The 24,825-nt window shown below is 32.3% G+C and overlaps 1 protein-coding gene across 2 annotated transcripts in view; it reads left to right on the top strand.

Annotated features, from left to right (window-relative positions):
* The window catches only part of LOC149774388 (uncharacterized), a 77,278-nt gene extending 67,368 nt beyond the window's left edge, over positions 1-9,910 (top strand). Inside the window, exons 25-32 of one of the 2 annotated variants that reach the window (XM_089945314.1) lie at positions 1,537-1,687; positions 1,954-2,023; positions 2,538-2,604; positions 3,099-3,184; positions 4,484-4,610; positions 4,829-4,870; positions 8,135-8,227; positions 9,474-9,910. In XM_089945314.1, coding sequence (XP_089801440.1) covers positions 1,537-1,687; positions 1,954-2,023; positions 2,538-2,604; positions 3,099-3,184; positions 4,484-4,610; positions 4,829-4,870; positions 8,135-8,227; positions 9,474-9,512 — 675 coding nt within the window. In that variant the 3' untranslated portion in view covers positions 9,513-9,910. Of the gene's footprint in view, positions 1-1,536; positions 1,688-1,953; positions 2,024-2,537; positions 2,605-3,098; positions 3,185-4,483; positions 4,611-4,828; positions 4,871-8,134; positions 8,228-9,473 lie in introns of those variants that run through there. The other variant, XR_016416865.1, reaches the window with a different exon arrangement.
* Positions 9,911-24,825: the final 14,915 nt, after the last annotated feature.

Below are 24,825 nucleotides of genomic sequence, written 5' to 3'. Positions count from 1 at the left end.
ATAAAGAAAGAAATTAATGTTCTTAATTTTATATATGGATTTCATGCTGCGATAATATTCGAATTAAATATATTGTCGTATATGGATGTTTGCTTTTCAAGATAGTCTTTTTACATCATTATTTGTATCTAACAAATTGTATAACATCTAGTTAGACCAATTCGTTGCCTACTTCCTTCAAATATTTATGACTGCCAACATTTTACCCATGGCAATTGATCGTATCTCACACCTACTTGAATTGGTGTTTGATCTTCTACCTAAGGCTCTCTTGAAACAAATACAAAGAGTTTCTGAATGAACAAAATTGTCTTCACTAATACGTCAATCAGTCTTTACTAATTGTCTTTGTCTTTCTTTAACTGCTATCTTATTTTCTTTCTTTCTTTGTGTCTTTCACAAAATGGGACTTTATGGTTATCTGGTTTATCAGTTGTTACCTGGTATTTAATCTAACATACTGGGCTTATTCTTGGGCTCAACATACAACAAAAACAAAGCATTAATCTTCTACATACAAATTCATCCAGTCTTTTAATTAAAATGTTTCAAAATGTACAATCATTATGTCATTGAGCAAATTGATACACATTTTAAAACAATATGAGTATTAAACGCAATTGTCAATAAGCGAAATGCATCTGCTGTTGTAATATGAACAGACTTCTAACCAATTCTGTTAATGCAAAATTATTTTAGAAGTATTTCCTCTACATTTTGAAAGATATTACAATATAGAAATGAACATTTATTGAGCATACATTAAGTTCACATATTTCTTATTCCAAAACCATCTACTCACTATCAAAATTTTCACTGCTAAAATTTAAGACTTAATCGTGGATACGCTTTAAAAAATAAACATAATCTTTAGATATAATTCGCATAGTAATCAATATATTCAAATAATTGTGGCAATAGTTAGCTTTCATTCGCTATTACTTGTAGTATTCAATAAACTAGAAACTGCAATATTGATATATAACCCATGATAAATGGGTCCAGAAAGAAAATAAAAAACTTCTACCTAATCGAAATCTATATAAATATGTAAATGAATGTTATCAATAGTTTATCCAAGTTTGTAAAACAAATACATTAAAGATAATTGAATATTATTGCCTGTACTAATAACAATGCAATAACTATTTATGTTCGCGCTTTTACATTTAAAACCTTGTCGATGATGTATCAGCCAGTGATGAATAGCATCTCTAACTTGAGCCACTGGGTCACTTACCAGTTTTGTCTTATTGAGTCTCACTGGTAAATTCGCTTTTGTACAGGGTGACATTAAACGAAATGCTTTCAGAAGCAAACGAGCTATGAACATATATTTATATTAGTTTGTCTTGATATGATAAACTGCATGCAATCCAAGTGGATGCTGATTTTGCAAAGAGCAATATCTAGAAAATCCTATATAACTGCGATATATAATATCGGGGTTGGTGTTGTTTTTATTTATACAACGTTTTAATTAATTTATTTCACAAGTCCATCCAGAAATAAAATTGATATGATGCTTTATTCCAGGTTGTTTGTACAGTAATTGCGGCCCTTCTTCACTACTTCTTCTTGACCGTTTTCTTCCTCATGCTGGTACAGGGAATATGGGTAGCTGTATCTGTACTGTATGTTTTCGCAACCAAAGCTTACCTCGATTGGTTACTGCCACTTGGATGGTGTAAGAACACTTATGTCTCCTATTTAAACGCAAGTCAATCATGTTGTAAGTAGTAATACCAAGTATCGCGTTTTCACTATTTTTAATCGTTCTTTAATTTTGAACCATGACATAAAACGCGATTAAAATCAAAATTGTAGCAAAACATTATGTTTCTGAAAAAAAAATATATACAGCATCATAAAAAGAATAATCAGAAGCACCGCTGATACTGCTTGCTTTCTTGTCGAGGAACAGAACATATGCATGGTTTCCTTATATTTCAGTGATCCCAGTGCCAATCGTAGGAATTTCACTTGGCATTGCCCGTCTTGATGGATATGGCAACAAACGCTTGTACGTTCAGTAAATAGCCTTTTAAAGAGCTTAGTATATTTCGTAATTATAAAAAGAGAAAAACTAATAAATTTGTAAATTAACATTTTGCACATTGAATCTCAAATTGAGTTAATTATGAATATGTATTATTATACGCACATTTGGTGCTGTACATTATTACGTGTTCTTTGCATATATGTTTTTGCGGCAGATGCCTTTAGTACTGACTAGATTTTCTATTAGGTTGTGCATTATACTGTTAACATCTCTTATAAAATTATGTGTTTTTCCCAAATGAACTTCTTGACTGGAAAGGATTTAAAAGATTTAATTAAAGCGCGGATATTTGTAGTGTCTAATACAAACCATTGAAGAGAATTCACACTGCAAACCTTTATTTTAATTTGTACATGTATAATAATTTTAACAAGATATATGTTTCCAAGATAGGTAGGAAGAGATGATCAAATACGTTTTAATAAGTTCGATTTAAAACCGTGAATCTATGATCATATGGTTTTCTTCTGAGCAGTTGTTGGCTATCTGTCAGCGACGGACTTATTTGGGCTTTTGCGGGTCCTGCTGCGCTAGTTATTGTCGTAAGTAGATGCCGTAGAAAAGCAAAAATAATTGCCTTGTTCTCACATTAGTTATTTGTGAATTCTCTAAATTATATCAATTGCCCTTTCAAAATTTCAAGTCAGTTCTGTCCGCATATCGATTGTAACTGATTTTTAAATAAATGTTTGCAACGTTTGTACATTTGTCTTATAAGACAACTATATGATAGTTTATTATTCAATGCAAATTAAACCATGTATCAAGAGAATATCACTCAGAATTAATTTTATCAGAATCCGTACATTTATTTTCATCTTGACAGATCAGTAGCGTTTTAAAACTCGTAACTTTCCTCTTGATAACTTCTAAGAGAATAAAATGACATGAAGATGATTTGCAATGATTTTATCAGATCATATGATATGTTGTCTGGAAACATACAATAAGCACTTAAGTTTTATTTCGTAAATGTCGTATTTATGCTAATCATCAGTTTATATATTATGTTTATTTATGTTTTATCCCTTTTTAGGTGAATGGAGTCATAATTGGCATCACTATAAGGAAACTGCTCAGTACTGCATCATTAATTACAAAGACAAAGCAAGAAAGAGCCAGGTAGTTGCCGAGAAAGTTATGTAACAATGTCTTTGGCAAAGACGATGTCTGGTTTTTGCCCTAATTCAAATTTTTACATTACTGTATTAAGTAAACTAATTTGACTTGATGTCTAACCTTCAATACCAAGGATGGATGAGAAATAGATTACGGGCGAGACAATATGGACACAAAACTTGTGTGTGGTTTTCTTTGGTGTTTTGGAGAATAATCTAATTAGGTACCTTTGTATGTTTTTGTGGGACTATTAGTCTGTATATTTGAACATATTTGTAAGATATACTGACAGTTTACAGCTACCATTGCGACCTAATTTGTAATTGTGCAACATTTGTCCTGCCCTAAAAATGAACATGAACATGAATATCACTGGACAGATGCATGATCAAAAGAAGTTTATTCAATGATTGTATAGCATGATGCAATTACTTCCCAATATAGGCAAAACAACCCTTATAATATTTTAAATAATTTGCATTTGATTTCCAAGAATGTAACATTTAAATGGAGTAATATAATAACCTCGTCGCTTCTAATAAAATAAAAAACGACTGCGTGGGTTCGAGTCTCAGGTTGGGCTAACGTCAGTATGTGAAAAAGCCTGCCAGTAGCTTTTGTGGGTCGGTGGTTCTTCCCGGAGTTTTCCAGGGTTCTTCCTCCACCATTAATACTGGGCGCAATATATAACCTATCTTGTGCTGAAAAATGGCGTTAAACCCTATAACAGCAACAACAACAAGAACTAAACGATATTATTAATATAAAGAGGCCTACATAATTTTTCTGTCAAGTCGCAGCGGATATTATCGTGCGTAAAATAATTTAAGGGGCATCGTGTCCAATTATTTGGCAATACAACACTTATGTAGGTATTGCTGTAATGTTATTAGAAAATCATTTTCTCTTGTATTGATTAGGAAACTCATAAGATCAAACTTCATTTATATAAATACGTGCAGAGGCGGGTATATGGGGTCAAGAAATATTTAAATTTATGTTTTCAAAACAATAAATGGTACAGGAGCATGACTGTGCAAGTTTGTTTCATCTTTTGGGCATTCGTACATTCATCCAGATCATGTCTACTTATTATATTGCCGGTTTCAAATGCATAGAGTGTCGTCATTTTAGTTAAACTGAAATCAGAAAGCTTGAAGCTTTAATTGTCACAATTTTCTACAGCTGTTTAAAATGCATTACTATCATTATAAAACCTTATCGTATTCATTTTCGATCCTAATAACATTAATTCAAACAAAGGCAACGTATGTTGTTTCTATACATTATTAATGCTTTCAGGGCAAGTCTAAAAGGCATTGCGGTATTGTTGCCACTCACAGGAGTCACGTGGGCACTTGGAATATTTTCAGTCAACGAGAATCTATTGGTTTTCCAATATCTCTTTACCGTCTTTAACTCCTTCCAGGTATTTATTTTGATATATTCATTGATACCAAACAAAAGCTAACTTCGCATATTCCTTGTTCTTGTATAATATATATATATATATATATATATATATATATATATATATATATATATATATATATATATATATGTATGTATGTATTCAGTGAGAAGTTATGTTCAAAACATATGCAAATTATAGTTGTCCATTTAGTACATGTCTTTTTATCATTTCAGGGTCTGTTCGTTTTCTTATTCCACTGCGTAGGGAATAAAGCGGTGAGTTTTAAAATAAGTCTCCAAATAACATCTTTGTCAATAAATCAGTTAAATATAATACTGAGTAGGTCAAATCTTTACGAAAGAGCTAATGATTGAAAACCAAAACGCAATCACCTTGTACATAATTATATGCTTTCAAATCCCTCAACGTAACAGGATATTCTTCGCGTAAGTAAATTTTTAAATCAACTCTTTTACAGTGATGTACTGCACATGACAAACTCATGTTGTCAAGGTCAACGTCGTGAACACTTAAAATGCAATATTCAAACAGCACAAACTGAATCTTGACCCTTCTAAAAAGTCTTCAATGGCTTTGTGATATGGCCTCTACACTTTATGTTTTATTACCTATATGCTGCGCTTGATTTCGTATAAAGGTTTAGTGTGGTCTGTGGTGGTCGGTGTCCGAATAACTTCTTTCGATCTTAGTGAGGTTTAATTGCATAAAGAGATCTTTTAAATCTAACTTGCAAAATATGGCTTATATTTTCAATTATGGTGAGGTCTGGCCTCTATGATGGGTGTTCAGTATCGTCTGCATTGTTTTAATGTATCCACGTATGATACTGAACCCAAATGTAACAACATAATTTCTGAATTTGAAAACTTACGACGATGGCCATTAAGAGTATTAATGTTATTCTTTCTCAAATTATTTCATCAATGTTGTCTAAAGCCTCAGGACACTACAATTACCCTGACATTATTTCAATGCTATCCTAGGCACTCGGGTCTTCTATGCTTCTTCGCTGGTTGTCGATAACCGATGTTTAGTCAGTGGTATATTATTGTATTCCAATATTTTTCGACATGCGATTTTTTTTCATGAAATTATCGTATACCGAGTTTCGTTATAGCATAATGGTGCATTCTGACTGGAGTATCCTTATGGGTGTTTTATCAGGTGCATATTGGTTGAAACTATCCATAATATCTCTAAAACTATATCAACTGTTTGTTTCCTCACAATCAAAAGCTGATTATCGTCTTTAGCATCAGTCATCTTTCTACGTCCACAATGTAACTTTATTCTACATTAACATTTTCAAATTTGCATATGAGCCGTAAATTGATAGATACACATAGAGTATCTCTGCTAGTTTTGTCTGACATTCACCGCTCTTGTAAAATAACTGGTTAGCTTTCTTCGCTCAGTTTTTATTTTTGTGGTCTCCCATCCATTGGCAGAATGAGATATTTGATCTCGAGAGCAGACGATTCTCATTTTGGATGTGTAATGGTAACATAACATATTAAACAATTCTCAAAACAAAACGTTTATCCGTTAGACGCTGAACAATATAAAACAAAGATTTCCTTTTGATTGATTTTTTTATTACGTTCATGAGGTAGGCAAGACTTGCGTCGACATTTATGTGACGATAGTGCAGTTTTAAATGATATCTAACTTTTGTTCCAAATGTTTCTTTGGTTTGATTTCGTCTTAAAACAATTGGCAATTATTATGAAGTTTAATTAAACAACTTAATCAATTATTTCTTACTTTTGGACCAATGGAAGTATGCAATGGTCAACTGCTATTTAATCATAAGGTGGGCAGCATGAGATCTCAGGAGTTTGAAAAAAGAAAGAAGAAAAAAATAACCACACTACATCGTCGACGAAACCTATTGACATTCAGTGTTCTTGGTCTGGCTATGTATTTTGCTAATTATTCATTAGAAGGACCAACAATTGAAAAATAAAGATAATTTATTTTTTAATTTATCAGTGATGTCGGTGTTAATTTAGTCTTTAATACTTGCACATATATATTGTATTCGAGCTATTGCTTCTATTTTGGTAAGTGAATCTCTGTATAGATGTTGAACAGTTCATACAAATGTAAATGTATTATTAAAAATTGCGAATTTTGAGTCACAGTTAATTTATTTTATGCTTCCTCCCCTTCTTTACCTCCACTGTATTTGGGTAGTCCATTTGTTTGATGCGCTACCACTTTACATTTTTTCTGCTGTTATTACATTTGTTCCTTGTTGTTTATTTACATTTAAATTCTGACACTCAAAACCGAACTGTCTCATGTAGGAGGTAAAAACATTTTCTACATATGAACTACGATTCAGTAGCTGCGATGAATTTTAATTATCACAAACAGACAATATGCAAGAAAGAAATACTTTCTCGTCAGTATAATGTGTAAATGAGTAATAAGACTAATTACTTCCCTGAATATAGCCAACTAACATTGCCGGGTGCTCAGGTAGAGCCAAAACTGTGTTGTGATATAGGCAGGACATGCCTTATTATGTGGTAAGCATTTTCGTGGTGTACATGACAGAGGTTCAAATAGTTTCCTTCTTTATATAATTAATATGTGCAATTGTTCAATTAGGTGTTGAGATTCATCTGTTACTGACTGCGTCAGGTAGATGTATATGTCTAACAGCCAGTCGGAACACAAATTCAAGATGATTTATTAATGATGCCAATCCACACTGAAGAAAAGTCAAACCTCGTGTTTCTTACGTAGCATCGACCATTTCTACATCTTGGTTTCTACTACCTTTTGCGGTTTTTGCATGGCTTATGATTTATAACGCTAGAGCTGTGCATTTGTCTGAAGATCACACATTTTTTGCATCCGATTTAATTTAAATCTGATTATACCGATCTTCCCCATAGATTCCAAAATAAAGAAATATAATATTATTGCATTTAACCGGTCTTTCTTTAGGCATTGCATTATTAATGTGATTATGAAAGTGAATATGAATTGGTTTTCAAAATGAAATTGGTTAATGATTAAAAATTGCAAAACGTTTGATCAATGCAAAATATGATATCTTATATTTTATATCGTCTGACTATTTGTTTACGTATCGATTGATAACATTTGGTGTATTATGCGCACACACCTTCTTCAATGTTTTAAAATACAATTTTAGCTTCTTTACTATTTTAAGATAGAGATCGATTATGTTTTGGAAGCAAAACAGTTATTAACACAAGGTCCAGTTATAGCTTGATCATTGATAAGAATAGATTTTGAATAGCGAAATCCTAGCATACATGAAATAAAACGAAATTAAATAAAATGTTGTTAACCTGCAGAATGTAGGTCCATTTTGAAAAGAATAAATAAAAAATACAATACATATTGTTGCAGTCAATGTATCTTACAATTAACTACAATTCTTCGCCCAAATGTAAATAAGCAAAGAATTATACATTTATTGAAATAAGCACAACAAAACGTATTTGTGTTCGTACTTATTTGTATTGCTTTTATCTTAGTTGTGCAATGCTATTAAAACGAAACGTTGGAGACGAAACGTATTAGCGACATACGGGAAGAACACTAAGAAGACATCAAATAACGATCAACAAGTAAGTATTATATTTTCTTAAGAATTATCCTTTTTCTATCTTTATATATCTATGATCATTATAATGAAGGGCAAATTAAACTTACATTTTTTAGCAATTTAAAAGCAGGATACCACAATCAATTTCTAGGAACGTATCTTTAACATAAAATTGACTTTCTGAAAAGGAAAGAAAATCTTCAAGAAATGAAAATTCGTGAAACAGAGTGCATCATTGATATACATGTTAGGATAGCAGAAAACTGAAAATGATATATTTCTTATGTATAGGTCTGCAGACGCACATGTGCATACATATATACATGCATGCATACGCACGCACGCACTCAAACACACACATACATACATACATGGATGTATACATACATACATACATACATACATACACACAGAAACGCCTGTTACATCGCTTTCAAAGTATCACAATTTAAAATAAATAAGTGATAATAAGTACTTATCAAATTGCTCACACATAACTACTGTCATGACTTTACCAAACTCGACATCACGTAAAGTAATTGATTCATAAAAAAGGGGAATGGGTAGATTGTTTCATAGATTCTCAATTGTTGTATTTAGTAACATTCTTGACATACAAGTAGAATAACCATTTTATTCGGTGCCAAGGTGTTTCATATAATTTGGGTATGTGCATGTTGCATGTGTGCTTTTTTGTATTTTTTTTTCTCGGCTTTATTTATATTTGTATATAGTTTCCAATCTCGCTCTTTATAATGCTGTATTTCCTTTGGTGAAGATTTATAGCGCAAGCAAGTCCCTTTGGCATCATTAATGATATAATCACGTTTCTTAATTCAATTAATAAGGTATTTCGTATAGTTATGCTATTATAGTTAGTACTTGTCCCATAGGTAAAAAATTAAAATAGTGAAATTCATGAATGTTCGATGGTGCAATATAACCTGGTAAATGTTGATGACTATGAAACACGACTTTTTAATATATATCTGGTTTGTGCAAACACATCATATATGCCCAGATAATATTTAGAAAACTGTTCCGTTGATGCATTCGTAATTTAATAGCGATGCTTATATTAAATGTTTTGCACGAAATGTTTAATTCAGAAAATGATTGATAAATATTGGAGAATACGACAATATAAAGTGTCTCGTTCATGTAAAGTACAGAATAAATAAGTTCAATGCATTTGCGTCTATTTTAATATACAAACTTTGCAATATAATGTAAGTAACGATTGCATTTGTTTATTTCATTAATTTCAGGAACTGAGTACCACAGACGTCTCTAGAACAAAAAAATGAGAACCAGATTAAATGAAACGTGGGTGTTCATTTCTATACAACATTTTTATAGGGGACAAAGTTGCCACTTAAAACACAACATCCAAAGCTAATAATATTTTCGTTGTAAAGACGATCCTTTTGCAAAAGTGTCAATTGTATGTCACGAAGAATTAATGGTACGAATTCATACATTCACTGTTTTCAGGTCATACATTTCGCCATTTGTCAGCTTTGTTTTAATACCGTACTGCCTAACTGTAATTCCTAAGTAACTATCATATACATAATTATTAACCAAATGCTTATGAAAAATATATACCCCTTTTGTAAATTGATATAGTCTGTTGAGGGCGTTTGATAAGCAAATCAAGTAAATACTATATATATATATATATATATATATATATATATATATATATATATATATATATATATATATATATATATATATATATATATATATATATATAAACTAGTAAATATCCCATCATCGTGATAGTCCCTATTTATACGTATTGTTACTGCACCTGAACTTATTGCTAAAAAGATTTTGAAAGTTTTCAATATAAAAATGTGTTAAGCTTATTAACACAGCAAGTAGCTTTGATAAAATTTTCTCCAAATATTTAAAACGTGTCAACGCAATAATGACGAAAAAACATGAGTAAATGGGTTAGAAACTGAAGCAGAACTGTATTGGAATTACCATTCAGTGTTTAAGAAGAATAACAACTATATGCTAACGAAATTGAAAACGATCATCTTCAGCGGGAGGGGCGATTTCAATGAACAGTATTACACAGCGTGAACACCAAGCGCTATTTGATATAATTACGATAACACGATTATCTTTACTTATTTACTCTAGTCTTGTAACTGAATCGTGTTTATTTGCAACCAAGTTCTACCATTTTTATTAATTCATGATAAAATGTTAAATATGCGTTACATTATCTTTGGTTAGATTTATTCCAGGAAAATATAGTTCAAATGACCCGATTAGAGAACAAGCAAAGGGTGCCACTATGCTCAAATATTGACCATATCATTGTCATATAAGGTGCACCTAATGCTGAAATATCATGCATCGCAAGGACTTCCATTTATGGTATTATCATACTAAGTTTGTACATAAGTATTTGACCAAAATTTTGTTTTTGTTTTTAGTTCAATTCATGGCTTTTTTGTTTGTTTCTTTTTCCTAATAGTATCACTGATACCGTAGCAGGGGCTATGTGCGGTATTTTGGTTGTTGCGCTGAGACGATCCCATATCATTAAGTAATTGTTCTTATGCCGGAATATAATTAACGTATTTTGAAAAGCGCCACTGTTCAATATTTACTCAAAATGACATTTTGTAATTAAAAAAATATTATTTTTGCGACATAGTCATAAATTAAGGTACCAAATCATGCCTATGCCACTGATTTAAATCGTGGCGAAACATATAAGAGGTAAATCAATATCATTGAATTTCCTGGTGATGATTCTACTAGCACGTTAACCATTTTAAGTGAGCAATTAAGTTTATGCAATATAATACATTGTGTTTTATTTAGTAAATTTAGACATTTCTCAGGAAACCTTCATGGACTTTTCACACACTTTTGATCCATATGAAACATTAGAATCTATTAGTTGGTCACATAATTTGAGTGATAACTCGTTTTAAAGATCTATATTTGTTACTCTGATAAAACGAATATAATAGAATTTATTTCCTCAGTCTGAGAACGATGTCTTTAGCTTTTAAGGCGCATTTATGTTTCGTGACACAAATTGACAGATACTTGTATACAGTTACTTTTTAATTCGTTTTTCCGTTTCATGATAATCGTTCTGATTTTCTTTAAAAAAACAGATAATGTTGTTTTCACGTGCTAATTTTTACTATTTAAACTTCTGCTATATACCCAACAAAACTAACAATCTTTTAGTTAGTATCACTCAGGCTGAAATATGCTATAACATTTGTTCTAATTAATGTAGCAATTCTTTCACTGATGGTTCCAAATGAGCACCATGCAATATTTTGAGAACAATTCATTTTCCAAATCAATTAATTGTAATGGAAAATAGTGAAATAATTTCTAAAAACACCTACCATTATTACATCAAGAAAGTTGTAAAATTTGTCTTTACGGCACGCACACGCTTGTATGTTAATATATAGAGTGTAGCCTGTTCGTATAAAAACCTGTAGTATTAAGCCTTACAATGCATAAAATAAGCGTATTAGATGCCTGTTTGTTTGTTTGTTTTGTTAATACTACTAGTATCATTAGAACTTTGTGACGGTGTCGAAATTTAGATCAAACAAAAATAACCTGCAAACACAACTTTGAATTGCGCCTGAACTATATCTTGATTTGTCCCCCTCATTTCCTATTTTCGTATATAAGATGAAATCAATTTAAATACAGCCAGTAATTAGAACCATGAAAGAACCACTAATTTGTCTTATATATTTCTCGTGTAGCAAGAAGTAGCTCTTTTTGTCTTTGATATTCTATAGATTTTGTATGCATTACCAACGAAAAATGTATTTACCGCGAATAAGTAATATCCGTCTAAAACAAAAATGTGGGCAAAAATGTAATTAATGCAAAAATATATAAGCAATCTTAGAAATGAAGACTCGACAAAATGTGAACATCCCGACCTTTGACATACATGCAATGCGCCAGTGCGGCGTCAGAAGAAGAAAATTGGATGTAATCCATTCCTTCGTGATGTACATTCGCACTCAGTATGGTGTTCATGGCTGTAACTAAATTGTGAACAACATCTGACCATCTGATTGGTCACAACTTTTCAAGATGGTACAATTGCTTAGAATTTACCAAACATTAGTAAGGTGATACTATGCGAGACGGCTGAATTATCCATTTAAGATTGGCAGCGACGGTTATAAATAATGTTGATAAAAGACCTGAAAACGAGGTGAGTATATAGTTAGTTATTGTAAGCACCTAATTAGAAATACAAAGAGTCACTATAGTAACGTGTAGATCTCAGCTTTTATTCTGCATGCATCTAAGCGTCTATTTTTCCTATAAATAGAGAAAGTGTTAAATTGTATAGCTGTACTAACGTTGCCCAAACTGATTAGCATGGGAATCTATTTCAGTTGGTGTGAGCTTAGACTCAAAAATATAACAGCATAGTAAAAATTGATTAAGATTGTAAATACTACAAGGAAAGCTCTTACTTTGGCATATAGAATCAATTCTATTATATAATTGGTTAAAATATAGCCAAAAGTTAAATTGAATGAAAGGGAAAGTTTGTCTGACATTCAAAATAGGAAAAACCATCTATTATCAGCTTTCAGACATATCTGTCTCCCCACCTTCTAGCCAGTATCTATCACCACCCATCACCAGCACCATCACAACCACCGCACCTATAAAACAACTCTTTACATTGTAACTGTATATGTATCTCTATTTGAAAAGATAAGTATCTAAACGGAATACAGTAATTAGGGTTGACGCTATAATATGAGCCAATCAATCCTATCTTTATGTTTCTATCGCCACCATCATTATCTTCAAACCCCTCTTAGAAGAAAAACAAATCTTGTATTGCAACAATATAAACAACGTGCGTGCTGTGTACTTACATTTACAATTTTAAAATTGAATACAATAATACGAATTCATTGGGGACAAGTAGGTATAACAGTCTTTTGCCGAAAATGTCATGTCATAATGATGATTCATTCAGTACGGGTAGTGACAACAATATTTTCAAGACAGCCATTGACACAAACTACGCAATATATGAAGTTTATTGGTCAAAATCCCATGTTGACAAAATGACTTTCTCTTCAAGAAGAGTGATAACAAGATGGCTTCCATCGCGGACATATTAGAAATCAGTTCGGCACCATTTTAATCTGGGATCAACTAGACAACATACGAAGTCTTTTAGTGGCAACTACATTTTAATATAATCATTCATGTAAGATGAATCTGGATAAAATATTTGCCAAGATGTTAACTGTGGTATCCATTCAAATAAAGTCTTCTAGCGAAATGCCCTAGTTGATATGGCCCTCTATTCAAAGGACATAGTGATAACAAGGTTTAAAATATGGCGATTGTGGTAGCCATGTTAGGTATCCTAGGAGCACCATTTTCATTTAGGATCAATAAGACCGTAAGGTATATATGAAGTTTCAAGGCAATACACTAAGTACTTTAGAAGTACCTGCTATAGCATCAGCTTTGTGCTGAATGGATGTATGTACAATGGTGAACAGACCAACATGTGAACTCTTCTGGTCTAGAATCACAATAGCTATATATAATATATATATATATATATATATATATATATATATATATATATATATATATATATATATATATATATATATACAGAAAAATGCGTAATAAGTTAAAGGGAACATTTGAACCAATCATTATAAAAAATAATATGTTCTATGATGTTGTATCAAAAGGACGGAACTGCACATACTGTATTTAAAATATATCGATTGTGTGATAAAAGAGTAATAACCCACATTGTATCCAACTGGGACATTTCTACTCCCCATCAATAATATGTACAATTTACAGTTTTGCCAGTATCTCCGTTCTTTGGCTTCGTTAATTTTTATGAAACGTTTATTTAATCAGCAGAAACTTCAGTCAGACTGATTATTGGTTTATTTTATAGGAAACCCCAAGTTTTGTTTTCATATGTGATTAAATTTAATCTTATTCAACCCGGACCAATGTCAAGATGGCTTTCACTTCATCTGTTCACAATGTCTTGTTTTAATTTCACATTCCATAGTAATTAACATCAACGCAGGTCATGTAACAATGGCTACCTCATCACATCATCACATTTGTACTGTATAATATAGATTAACGCTCACTTTTTCTCCCATAAGCAAATCCTCTGACAAAACAACTTTTTGCAAACTGTGCTTCAGACATTACAACTTTTTGATCATACAAGTGCAATTGTACAACTAACTGTAACCGTACTCGAGATGTCTTTTTATGTACACTGCATTTTAAACAAGGCAGCTTTTTCATATAACATGCAGAACAAAACATACTGTTTATGACGTAAGGCGCGTCACAAAATAAAAACAAATATTATTTGTAACATATACTTGACTGTACAAAAATCACTCAGAACGTATTGTCATAAAAGTATAAGTAAATGTATTAAACCATGCTATGTTTTAGCAAAATTCACAGTGAATACATATAACAGTTATTTATAAAATTGTGGAAGAATTTTGGCAAAGGTATGAGTCTAACAAAAATTATAGCACACTATCAAAATAACTTAACATATACATGAATAAATTCAAATGGCTGAATGGATACATGAATGATGAAAGAATTTATTCTCGTTATTTTGACGAATAAAATATGCAGCAATCGGGCAGGGCTACTCTAATCTTATGGCCAATTACGATAAAACAAAATACGGATATACGCTGACTTCTATGTACGAGAATGCAATGAAACAGTTGCAGGAAGTTGACAAGGTTATGGGCACAATCAGTTTCCGAAACGGATTCATACTAACGCTCTTTTGAATTACGATTGCGATTCAGCAATTCATTAGATGATGAGGAAATAAATGATCCAGGGTGACAAGCATCCGGGATATACAATGTTTTTGTGCGCATACTAGCCGCATTGTCATATAATGTTTGTGAAACGTGGCATACGTATGTTTCCTATATCAACGTTTATATCAACTGTACAAACATACAAGGTGCAATTAGAGACAATTTGCTGTATCACGGTTTGGGGAAAGCACCAAACCTTCAATCTGAATGACGCAAATGAGAGCGCCGGTATCCGTTATATATTGCGTTATAAAATATTTAACAAGACTTCGAATAATAATGGTTTCATTTTATTTGCAGTTCTCAGAACAGGTAAATAACAAACAGTAGTGAGCACTCATAGTTTTATTTTTGTGCCAAGGCAAGGGTCTTATACCGAAATATATCATAATTGATCACGTAAATGGTGTCAAGTCAGTCAAGACATCGAGGCAGTATCAAGACAGATGAATAATTTGCGCTGAGAACAGAAGAAAGAGAAAGGTCCGGTACACGCAAAAATTACGAGAGTCGAACAAGAAATGTTTTCTGTCGTTCTCACAAGTATATTGACCTGAATTTTAGGTTCCATTTCAAACTATTGCTATCAGCAATCATGAATAGAAAACTAAATCAACAACGGGGTTTATCCAAAGACGTTATATTTACCTCTTGGGTTCTAAATGTGAATCCTTCTGCATTATTCGTTATATTGCATCATTATACGTTTGCTATGTTGGCATAGTTCGACATCTATTACATTATTTTTCCTCAATTACATCAACCATTCACACACGGTATGAATCCGCCCGACTCTCATTGCTTTGTTCCCGAGCCACCAGTGAGATTCATTTCCTCTAACAATAGAAGAAACAAATGAAACACTTTCTTACATAATTATACATGTTATTGCAAGGTTTGAAGAAAAAAAGAATCCATATAAATGAAAAGAACTGATTTCTTCTTTGCTAATTGAAAAAAGAGCTTAATATTCTCGTTGTAGTATCCATGTGCGTATGTATGTATGTATGTATGTATGTATGGATGGATGTATGTATGTATGTATGTATGTATGTATGTTTGTATGTATGTATGTTTGTATGTATGTATGTATGTATGTATGTATGTATGTATGTATGTATGTATGTATGTATGTGGTCTAAGGTTGACATTGCCCGGGGTGGGAGTTAGAGACAAGCGCCCCAATCCTCCAAAATGCCCCATACGGCCTGCGTCTCTTACTGCCTCTGTCAACTAAAATCCAGCTCCTGGCCTTCGCGAGTGGCTTAGATTTGAAGCCCGGCAGACCATGTTTTCTACTAACAGGAGAAGGGGTGAAGGCGGCCCACTGGCGCCTTAAAACCAGTTGCTTCGGGTAGATGGGACTCGTAAACCTTGGATGGTAGCTCATCTAGGAGAAGGAAAACTCCGATTCCAAACCTCTGCTGCCTTGTGGCTATACCCACTCATGGGAAAGGCTAAGGGAGTAAACCCCGACAGAAAATCCGGAGATGGAGTCCCTAAGGCGGTATGACATTGACTTCAACGTCATTCCGGTAACTCCTGCGACGCCGTTGGTGCCAAGCTGTATCGGCATTCGTCGTTCCCTTGGGCACACCAGCTGCGTGGAGAGGGGGGATCTACTGCATGGGCAACAGCTGATTCTCCATACCACCCAGCCCAGGCTTCATAGCTCCACTGGAGAGGACACTCCAGCGTCGTCGTACGGCGTCGGCACAACACTACTTTGGAGCTATGCCATCGTCTCTCGTAGATGTATGTATGTATGTTTGTTTGTATGTGTGTATGTATGTATGGATGTATGTATGCATGGATGTATGTATGTATGTATGTATGTATGTATGTATGTATGTATGTATGTATGGATGGATGGATGGATGTATGTATGTATGTATGTATGTATGGATGGATGGATGGATGGATGGATGGATGGATGTGTGTGTGTGTATGTTTGTATGCATGGACGGATCTATGTATGTATGTATGTATGTATGTATGTATGTATGTATGTATGTATGCATGTATGTATGCATATACGTATGTATGTATGCATGCATCTGTAGTATCAATGCATGTATGTGTGAACGTATGTATGTATGTACGTATATATGTATGCATGCATGTGTGTATGTATTTATCATCCACGTATGCATGTATGTATACGTGTACATATAAAATATATGTCTAAGTGCTTAGCAATCAAACAATCTAATACCTTTGTATCATTATGTTATATCAGTTTTATCTGCTTTTGCTTTTCCAAACTATTGTGTTATTTCTCGAAAGGCTATTTTTAAATAAAAGAGGTGTCAGGTAATAGCTTATTGTATGTAGTTGTTTTATTTATGCAAGTTACCCTGCTTTAACTTTATTATTCATTTAAATTGTGTGATTCATATTTGTTTATAGAGACTAACGTGTGACGCGTACAACGATATACTACTTACCTGAAATTCATTACTTGATTCCGTAATAGGGTTCTTTCTGTTTGCATCTATGGCTTTTTGTTTCCCATCTTTGATTTTTATAGAATTGCGCATCTAAGATTAAAACAATAAGACATAAATTATAGGATAATGTACTTTTCTCAAGGAAAAACTAGAAGTGGATGTTGCATTAAAAGATGTTTTTCTTCGAACACATAAACCATATCTATCTGAAAAAAATAATACAATATAGTGTTTAAAAACCGTAGTAGAAAGTGTACATGATATATATATATATATATATATATATATATATATATATACGTTATTAAAAAAATGTAAGGTATGAAAAACAAATAATCAGTCAACTTTAAAAATTCCATCGTCTAATTATCTGAACATAACTTGATATTAATTGTCACGATCACTGCTTATAATGTAATAAATGAAAACAGTGATTCAAAAAGCAGTAATGATAACATTTATTTGTGAATTCGGACTTCAAAACATTTGAAAATCGTTACTTTCTAATTACAATACAAATTCCATGCAACAAATGTAAGAATTTTCTAATCATTACATAACTGTAACGCTGTAAACTATAATGTACAGAGGAACCTTAAAAATATAAGATAAATAATAATTCTTTTTTAATGACCGGTGTCCTAAAAGGAGAAGGTTGTGTGCGTTGCACCTTTAGGTCAGTTTAAATGTGTCTTTCGAACATTACACCATTGTCACCTTTTACTGCTAGGAACGTAAGTGTACCAGACGCAGTCAGAGATGATTCTTAACAGTTAACTGTCCAATTGCTACAAAACTTAGGAAACTGCTATTCAGTGCACTGATTGAATATTTCACTGATAATCAGACTATTACTGGGTGTACTGTGAGACTGTTTAATACCAGATTTACCACCTGCCTGTATTAGTTGGCTACATAGTGGTCAATTATTTAGACGCCTATTCTTTGTACTACGAGAACGCTATGAATGCGTTTTTGTATTGGATATTGTATGCTTTTTCTGGATAACCATGTTCTATAGAGTCTAATATTTATAATTCATGTATAGGAGATATTTCTATCGCAGATCGTCTGAAATTAAACGCGAATGAACAATAGGAAATTAAATTGTTTAAATAACAGAGAAATGTTCAAATGGGCACTGCATGATAAATAAAATTATACACAAGGAAATAATAAAGCAACCATAACATTTACAATGATTATGAATATATTCAAATCTTACGAAATTATCATATTTTATAACCTTTCTCATTTACTATAAATCAAATCAGTACACTTAAAAAACTACTTTGCATATGGTCAACAATCAAATAATACAAAAGCGCAGATATAAGAAACAAAAACATGTTACAAAACACAATTATTCCACTTCTTGCATTGGTTTATCTTCTGGGTGAATAAATGCAGTATACAAATTACACAGCCAAAACTATGACATAACTTTGTTATTTTAGCTTCTCGATATCCCATCCACGTTATGATCAAATTCCTTCTAGTCTAAGAAAGCAAAAAGCTAATACCTTCTATCGTTAAAACAAATCAGCAATACACGTCTAATTTGTTCTTGTAAAATTAATAATAATTGCCAATTTGTTCAGAGCAAACAATCACAAATTAACTTTTGGATATATATATATATATATATATATATATATATATATATATATATATATATATAGTACAATACTAGTTATATATAACCATTCTCGCAACTGTGCACTATTGATTTTAGACCAATGATGAATGTCCAAGCATTAATCATTAGTGACGTATTCAAATAACGACAAAAACGTGTTAATAATCTACATTTTCTAAATGAATTTAATATGGTGCATAATTTCATCGCCATCCTTTCTATTTTATATTCTCCCTCTTTTCTCATGCATAATGGGAGAAAAAAATCTACGCATAACTCTTGAGTGAGAGAAAAGGCATTTGCGTCGGATGAAAACATTGAAATGGAACTTACAGCAAAAAACTTACAAGAATATGATTCGTCGCAATGGTTTGTGTGCACTTTCCTTGGGGTTTATTTACAGTGTTTATCAAAGAAATAAAGTTGCAAACCCTGCGGTAAAATTTCTCGATTACCTGGTTTACATACTGTGATGTATTTAATGTTTTGTTTGTTGTTCTTGTTGGTTCTTAAACCTATTACAACGTTCCAAACATGATTAATTAAATATGAAAATGTCCAAAGGCTCTCTCTCTCTCTCTCCCTCTCTCTCTCTCTCTCTCTCTCTCTCTCTGGACCATCGTAGCAAGATATTGGCGAACATCTATAAAAAGACGAGCGTAGAGGACTTTCGCTTGTGTCATCCCACAATGTCTCTTGACATATGAATGATGGTAAAAGTTAAGTCAAGCTCACCAAAGGATGAGAGAGAGATTTATGATCGGTAATACTGCTATTAAAATAGTATCAGGATTACATCAACTATACAATATATTAAAATATTTCAAGTACCCCTTATTGGTTCGTCATTTCTCTTAATTTCTATTTCACATTAACTTCCATACGACGGTACGTATATAGCTTAGCGTTGATGTTAATGGGGTAGCTATTCATGTGTTTATAATGCTCTACTTTCTTCATAAAAACCCATCTCTCATGTTTAAATCATAAGAGTGGATTATATTGATTTAATCGAAAAAGAATATAAATTTTTAAAAAAAACCACAAAAAAACAAGCAAACAATCAACTTATCAATATGCAAAGGTGAGTGCGATTAGCCATAAAAAGAATATAACTACATTTTGTATCGGAGTCTCTCGGCAGGTGTTCATTCACTCGGTCAATACACAGTTGTCTGTAGTATATGTTGTTGTTGTTGTTCTTGGGTTGAATGGTGGAGGAAGAACCCGGGAAAACCCTTGAAAGAACCACCGACCCACGAGAAGCTACCGGCAAGCTTTCTCGCATACTCACATTGGCTGAATCTGAGACTCGAACCGGAGCAGACAGAGGTGAGATGGCAGTGATCCGTAACGGAGAGGGCTTTAGACCACTGGGCCACTCTGGGCCCATATATATATATATATATATATATATATATATATATATATATATATATATATATATATATATATATATATATATATATATATATATATATATATATATATATATATATATGTATGTATCTGTATATATATATATATATATATATATATATATATATATATATATATATATATATGTATATATATATGTATATATATATATGTATATATATATATATATATATATATATATATATATATATATATATATATATATATATATATATATATATATATATATAGTGGACATTGTGGGCACAATAGTGTTAAGATCAACCAATACACTTATATTTCAGAACTTGGACGTTATTGCATCATTACATTTAAAATGATATTGATTTATTTTATTGTTTTAGTAGTCTATATTATGTTAAATAAAGTGTACATTATATACACCGTGACGAATGAGAATTTACTTGACTTATTGCAACGTTTTAAAAGTAATTCAGTGATTAATAAATATCGCTTTTGATTTAGATCTCTGACTAAAGGTTTCTGTCTGGACAAATATTGTCACACGATTGCTAAATTAGAAATGGATTGGTGTGATTTTAAAAGAATTTAAATCTCTCATTATAATACACGGCAGAGAATATCACATGAGCATTCACAGGTGGTGATATAATGTTATAATAGAGGTAAAAGCCAGAGACGACTGGCATAAATATTCATAAATCTGTCATTCCATGGCTTGTGAAATAATTTGAACAAGAAAGAAGAAAATATGGAAGCTCGTTAATGCTAGGGGAGAACGTCAGCTACGGAGAATGATGATGAAAAACAGAGGAAAGAGTTTGGGAGCGATAATCGATAAATACAAACACTATGTTCCTAATAAAGTATCCACAAGTTGTGTTTAGTGGAGGCTGCGTTCTTAAGGTTTAAAGAAACACGATAAGGGCCCTATATATAAATACTCGCATGTTGAAATATATTGTATCAAAAACGTTTTGATGAAACTCAGGTTACTATCACTGGAGAGAACAGTCGATATGCACGGAGTCTGCGTGAAGAAGGTTAAAAAACCTAGTGTCCCGGTCGCAATGGAAGTAATGTTCGGGTAGATGCCGTAATTTGGTGCAGCATTACGTATCATAGATTTAGTAATTTGATATAAAATAATATAACACTCTCTCTAAGTAGTCCAATAAGTTATAAAGTCCAGAGCCGGTAATATGAAAACTGAAGTCCTCCGGCAAGTGCAATACTTCGCTTTTGATATATTCTATTGAATTTTCGCTCTTTAAGTGTTCATAACATTGAAGTTGTCGATTGTGAGCTGAATCTTTGTGGCGCGTCACTGTAGAATGGTCAATTTAATCATCGTTTATAAGCAAAATGTGCCATGAAGTTTGGTTTTTGAAAGCATATAAAAGATTACAAAGTTATCGCATTTCATTCCATAATAATTACTATTTGGTAAAGACACAGCATTTTGTCTAAATGTTAATTATATAAAATTGATTTTCACGTCTCTTTGTTATTCACAGACTTAATCTGAAACATACCGTTTTATTCCCAACGCAATGGAATAAGAAAACAAACAGTCCTTGGAAGGACAAAAATAAATTAATTAATATATCACATACGTTAAAATTAGCATGGCTTTTAAAGTGTTGTTATAAAGCAATTTGAAACGCCAGCAGCATTTGCATATAAAATTGTAATTCCCACATGGAACATTAGTGCACCTATATAAACATTATTTTAACTGCATGCCATCGATTATATCCATCAATGATTTATATCCGCTGCTTCATCATTAGCGATGAAAGCCAATAACAATAAAAAGGATATTAATATCCGTTTTCTAAATGAATTTAACATGGATTACATCTTCAGCGAAGTCTTTTCTGCATTCCTTGCTTATACCTACGCTATATGATGCATAGGGAACAAAATACGCAGATGTCTGGAGCGAGAGAGAAAAGAAATCTAGACTTGATTAACTATCGAATCTGAACTTACACTAAGTAGCCTACAGGAATTTGCTTCCTCATAAATGTATGTGTTATTTCCTTGGGATTTATATACAGTGTTCATAATATAAATGATACAAATTTTCAATAGCAAGTCGACATCATACTGCAAATTTCTTGGTTAGGAGGCACACTTACTGTAACTTAATTAATGCTTGTTTTTTTGTGGGTTTTTTTTCATTTATACGTTTCGTAAACCAATAATTAGGTTATAAATACCGATTATTGTTAAATAGGAAAACGCCCGAAGGACGACCACCGCTCCTCGATTTATCTCACTAGGATGATTGGTAGAGCAGCAGACTGATTGACAAACAGATACATATAGGGATTAACACTTTAAAAAATGACCTGATGGCAATTCCCCCTTGACCCACAACGTAAAACGACCATGTCTCTGGACATATGAATGATGGTAAAAATAATCCACCAATGGAATGAGGAAAGAGAGACTGAGAGATAGAAATGTTTCGTAAAATAATACTGTCATTTTTAGTAATGTCAATTAAAGCAGATTAATATTCGTCATTTCGCTTAGTTTATAGTCCACGCTTATATCAAAACATTCAGAGTACAAGAAGCTGACGATGTGTTCGTGGTGCTCTACTTTCTTCATTAAAGCGATCTTTGAAGTTTGTGTCATAAGTGTGTCTTTTAGTTATTTAATCAACGTGAATGAAAGCAGAAACCCCAAAAGAAAATAAGCAGCTTATCGATTTGCAAAGGGAACTGTAGATAGCCTTAAAAGACACAGAACTACATTTTGTTGTAGACAAACCTGGCAGGTATGTGACGAGGTATTCGGTCGATCAATCGACATTAACCTGTAGTTAATCTTAAAAATATAATGCAAAGTATTTATGATGTATCTTTGATATTCCAATCGTTGGATAAATTTTTCATTGAAAGGAAACTCAGGAACCATCGCTTCCTTTTAAAGTAACGACGTTTACGTCTCGTGATATATCTATCTATCTGTCTATCTATCTATCTATCTAATCTATCTAATCTATCTATCTATCTATCTATCTATCTATACACACGTATTGCTTTCGGGTCATAAATTGTCTTTCTTTTTCATCTCTTGCGTAAGTAGGGGCAGAACAAAGAATATGTGATAAATTTGTTATAATAAAGTAGTAATGACAATGTAAATGAATACCAGGAAGGACTTAAAGATGCAGAAGAGATATTGGAACACCAATAGGTGATCTTTGACGGAGAAGATGCCAAATGCCCACTTGACTCTTGTAAGTGGCAGCTGTACCACAAGGGCTCTTACACTTGCTCTGGAATTATCAGTTTTTAAAGAAATAACAGAGTTTTAATTTATTTATACTTACATTATTAGGATCTTTATGCTCGAGTCATGAGGACATGATATATTGTTTTGAAAACTGTAGAAATGTTTATATAAACATGTATATTACTGGTGGAATATTGGAAGAGTCCAGTTATATCAATTTAGTTTAACTAAAGTACAGAACACTATGACGTAATTGGTGCAATTGTAAGCATAAAATAGAATACGTAATGATGAGACTGAATATATAGGAAATCTCCTAAGTAATAAATAATGTGCTCGTTCATATTCCTGCGTATTTATTGTTTTTCAATGAACACAAATGTTTCGTCAGGCCGTTTCAAAGAATATTTATCAGTTGCTTAATCAATGCGAGATGATACAGTTATCCAGTACTTTTGCCTTGATACCACGGATTATGGGAGAAAATGTCCTTAAAAGTTTAGGAAGGCATGGTACCGTTGGTATAAAAATACTAAAAATATTAAAGTATATGTTTATTGAAAAATAATTAGACGGATGCAGAGACGTGACATAAAGATTATGAAATAAACTTGAATTAACAGCATTTCTTTATATTTAATTAGAACGATGGGTTTATGAAATTTTGCTATTTCTTTACGGTACTTAATGGGAGAAAACATGAAAAAGTTTGTCCCCATTACTTAGTGATAGTATTTTCTATATGCTATAACAACATAATATGCAGTTGCTTGACATAATATTTGCGCAACAATGTTTGTGACCTATGTCTTTGGTATATTTATTGAGAACGTAGATCATTCATCTGAGCAATGCTGTTTATGGTTATGTTTGGTTCAACTATAAAATAAATAAAATATTGAACAGTTGCAAATCATGATTCAGTGGCACCAAGAAATAGTTGTTTCTTCAAAATATGAACAGAAAGGAGGAGAATTTCCTC

This window comes from Sinohyriopsis cumingii, unplaced genomic scaffold (genome assembly GCF_028554795.1).
Source record: "Sinohyriopsis cumingii isolate HCF-2022 unplaced genomic scaffold, ASM2855479v2 utg000233l, whole genome shotgun sequence".
In the NCBI taxonomy this organism is placed as follows: Eukaryota; Metazoa; Mollusca; class Bivalvia; order Unionida; family Unionidae; genus Sinohyriopsis; species Sinohyriopsis cumingii.
The sequence above is the reverse complement of the archived record's forward strand: the minus strand, read 5'-3'. Positions and strand labels throughout refer to the sequence as shown.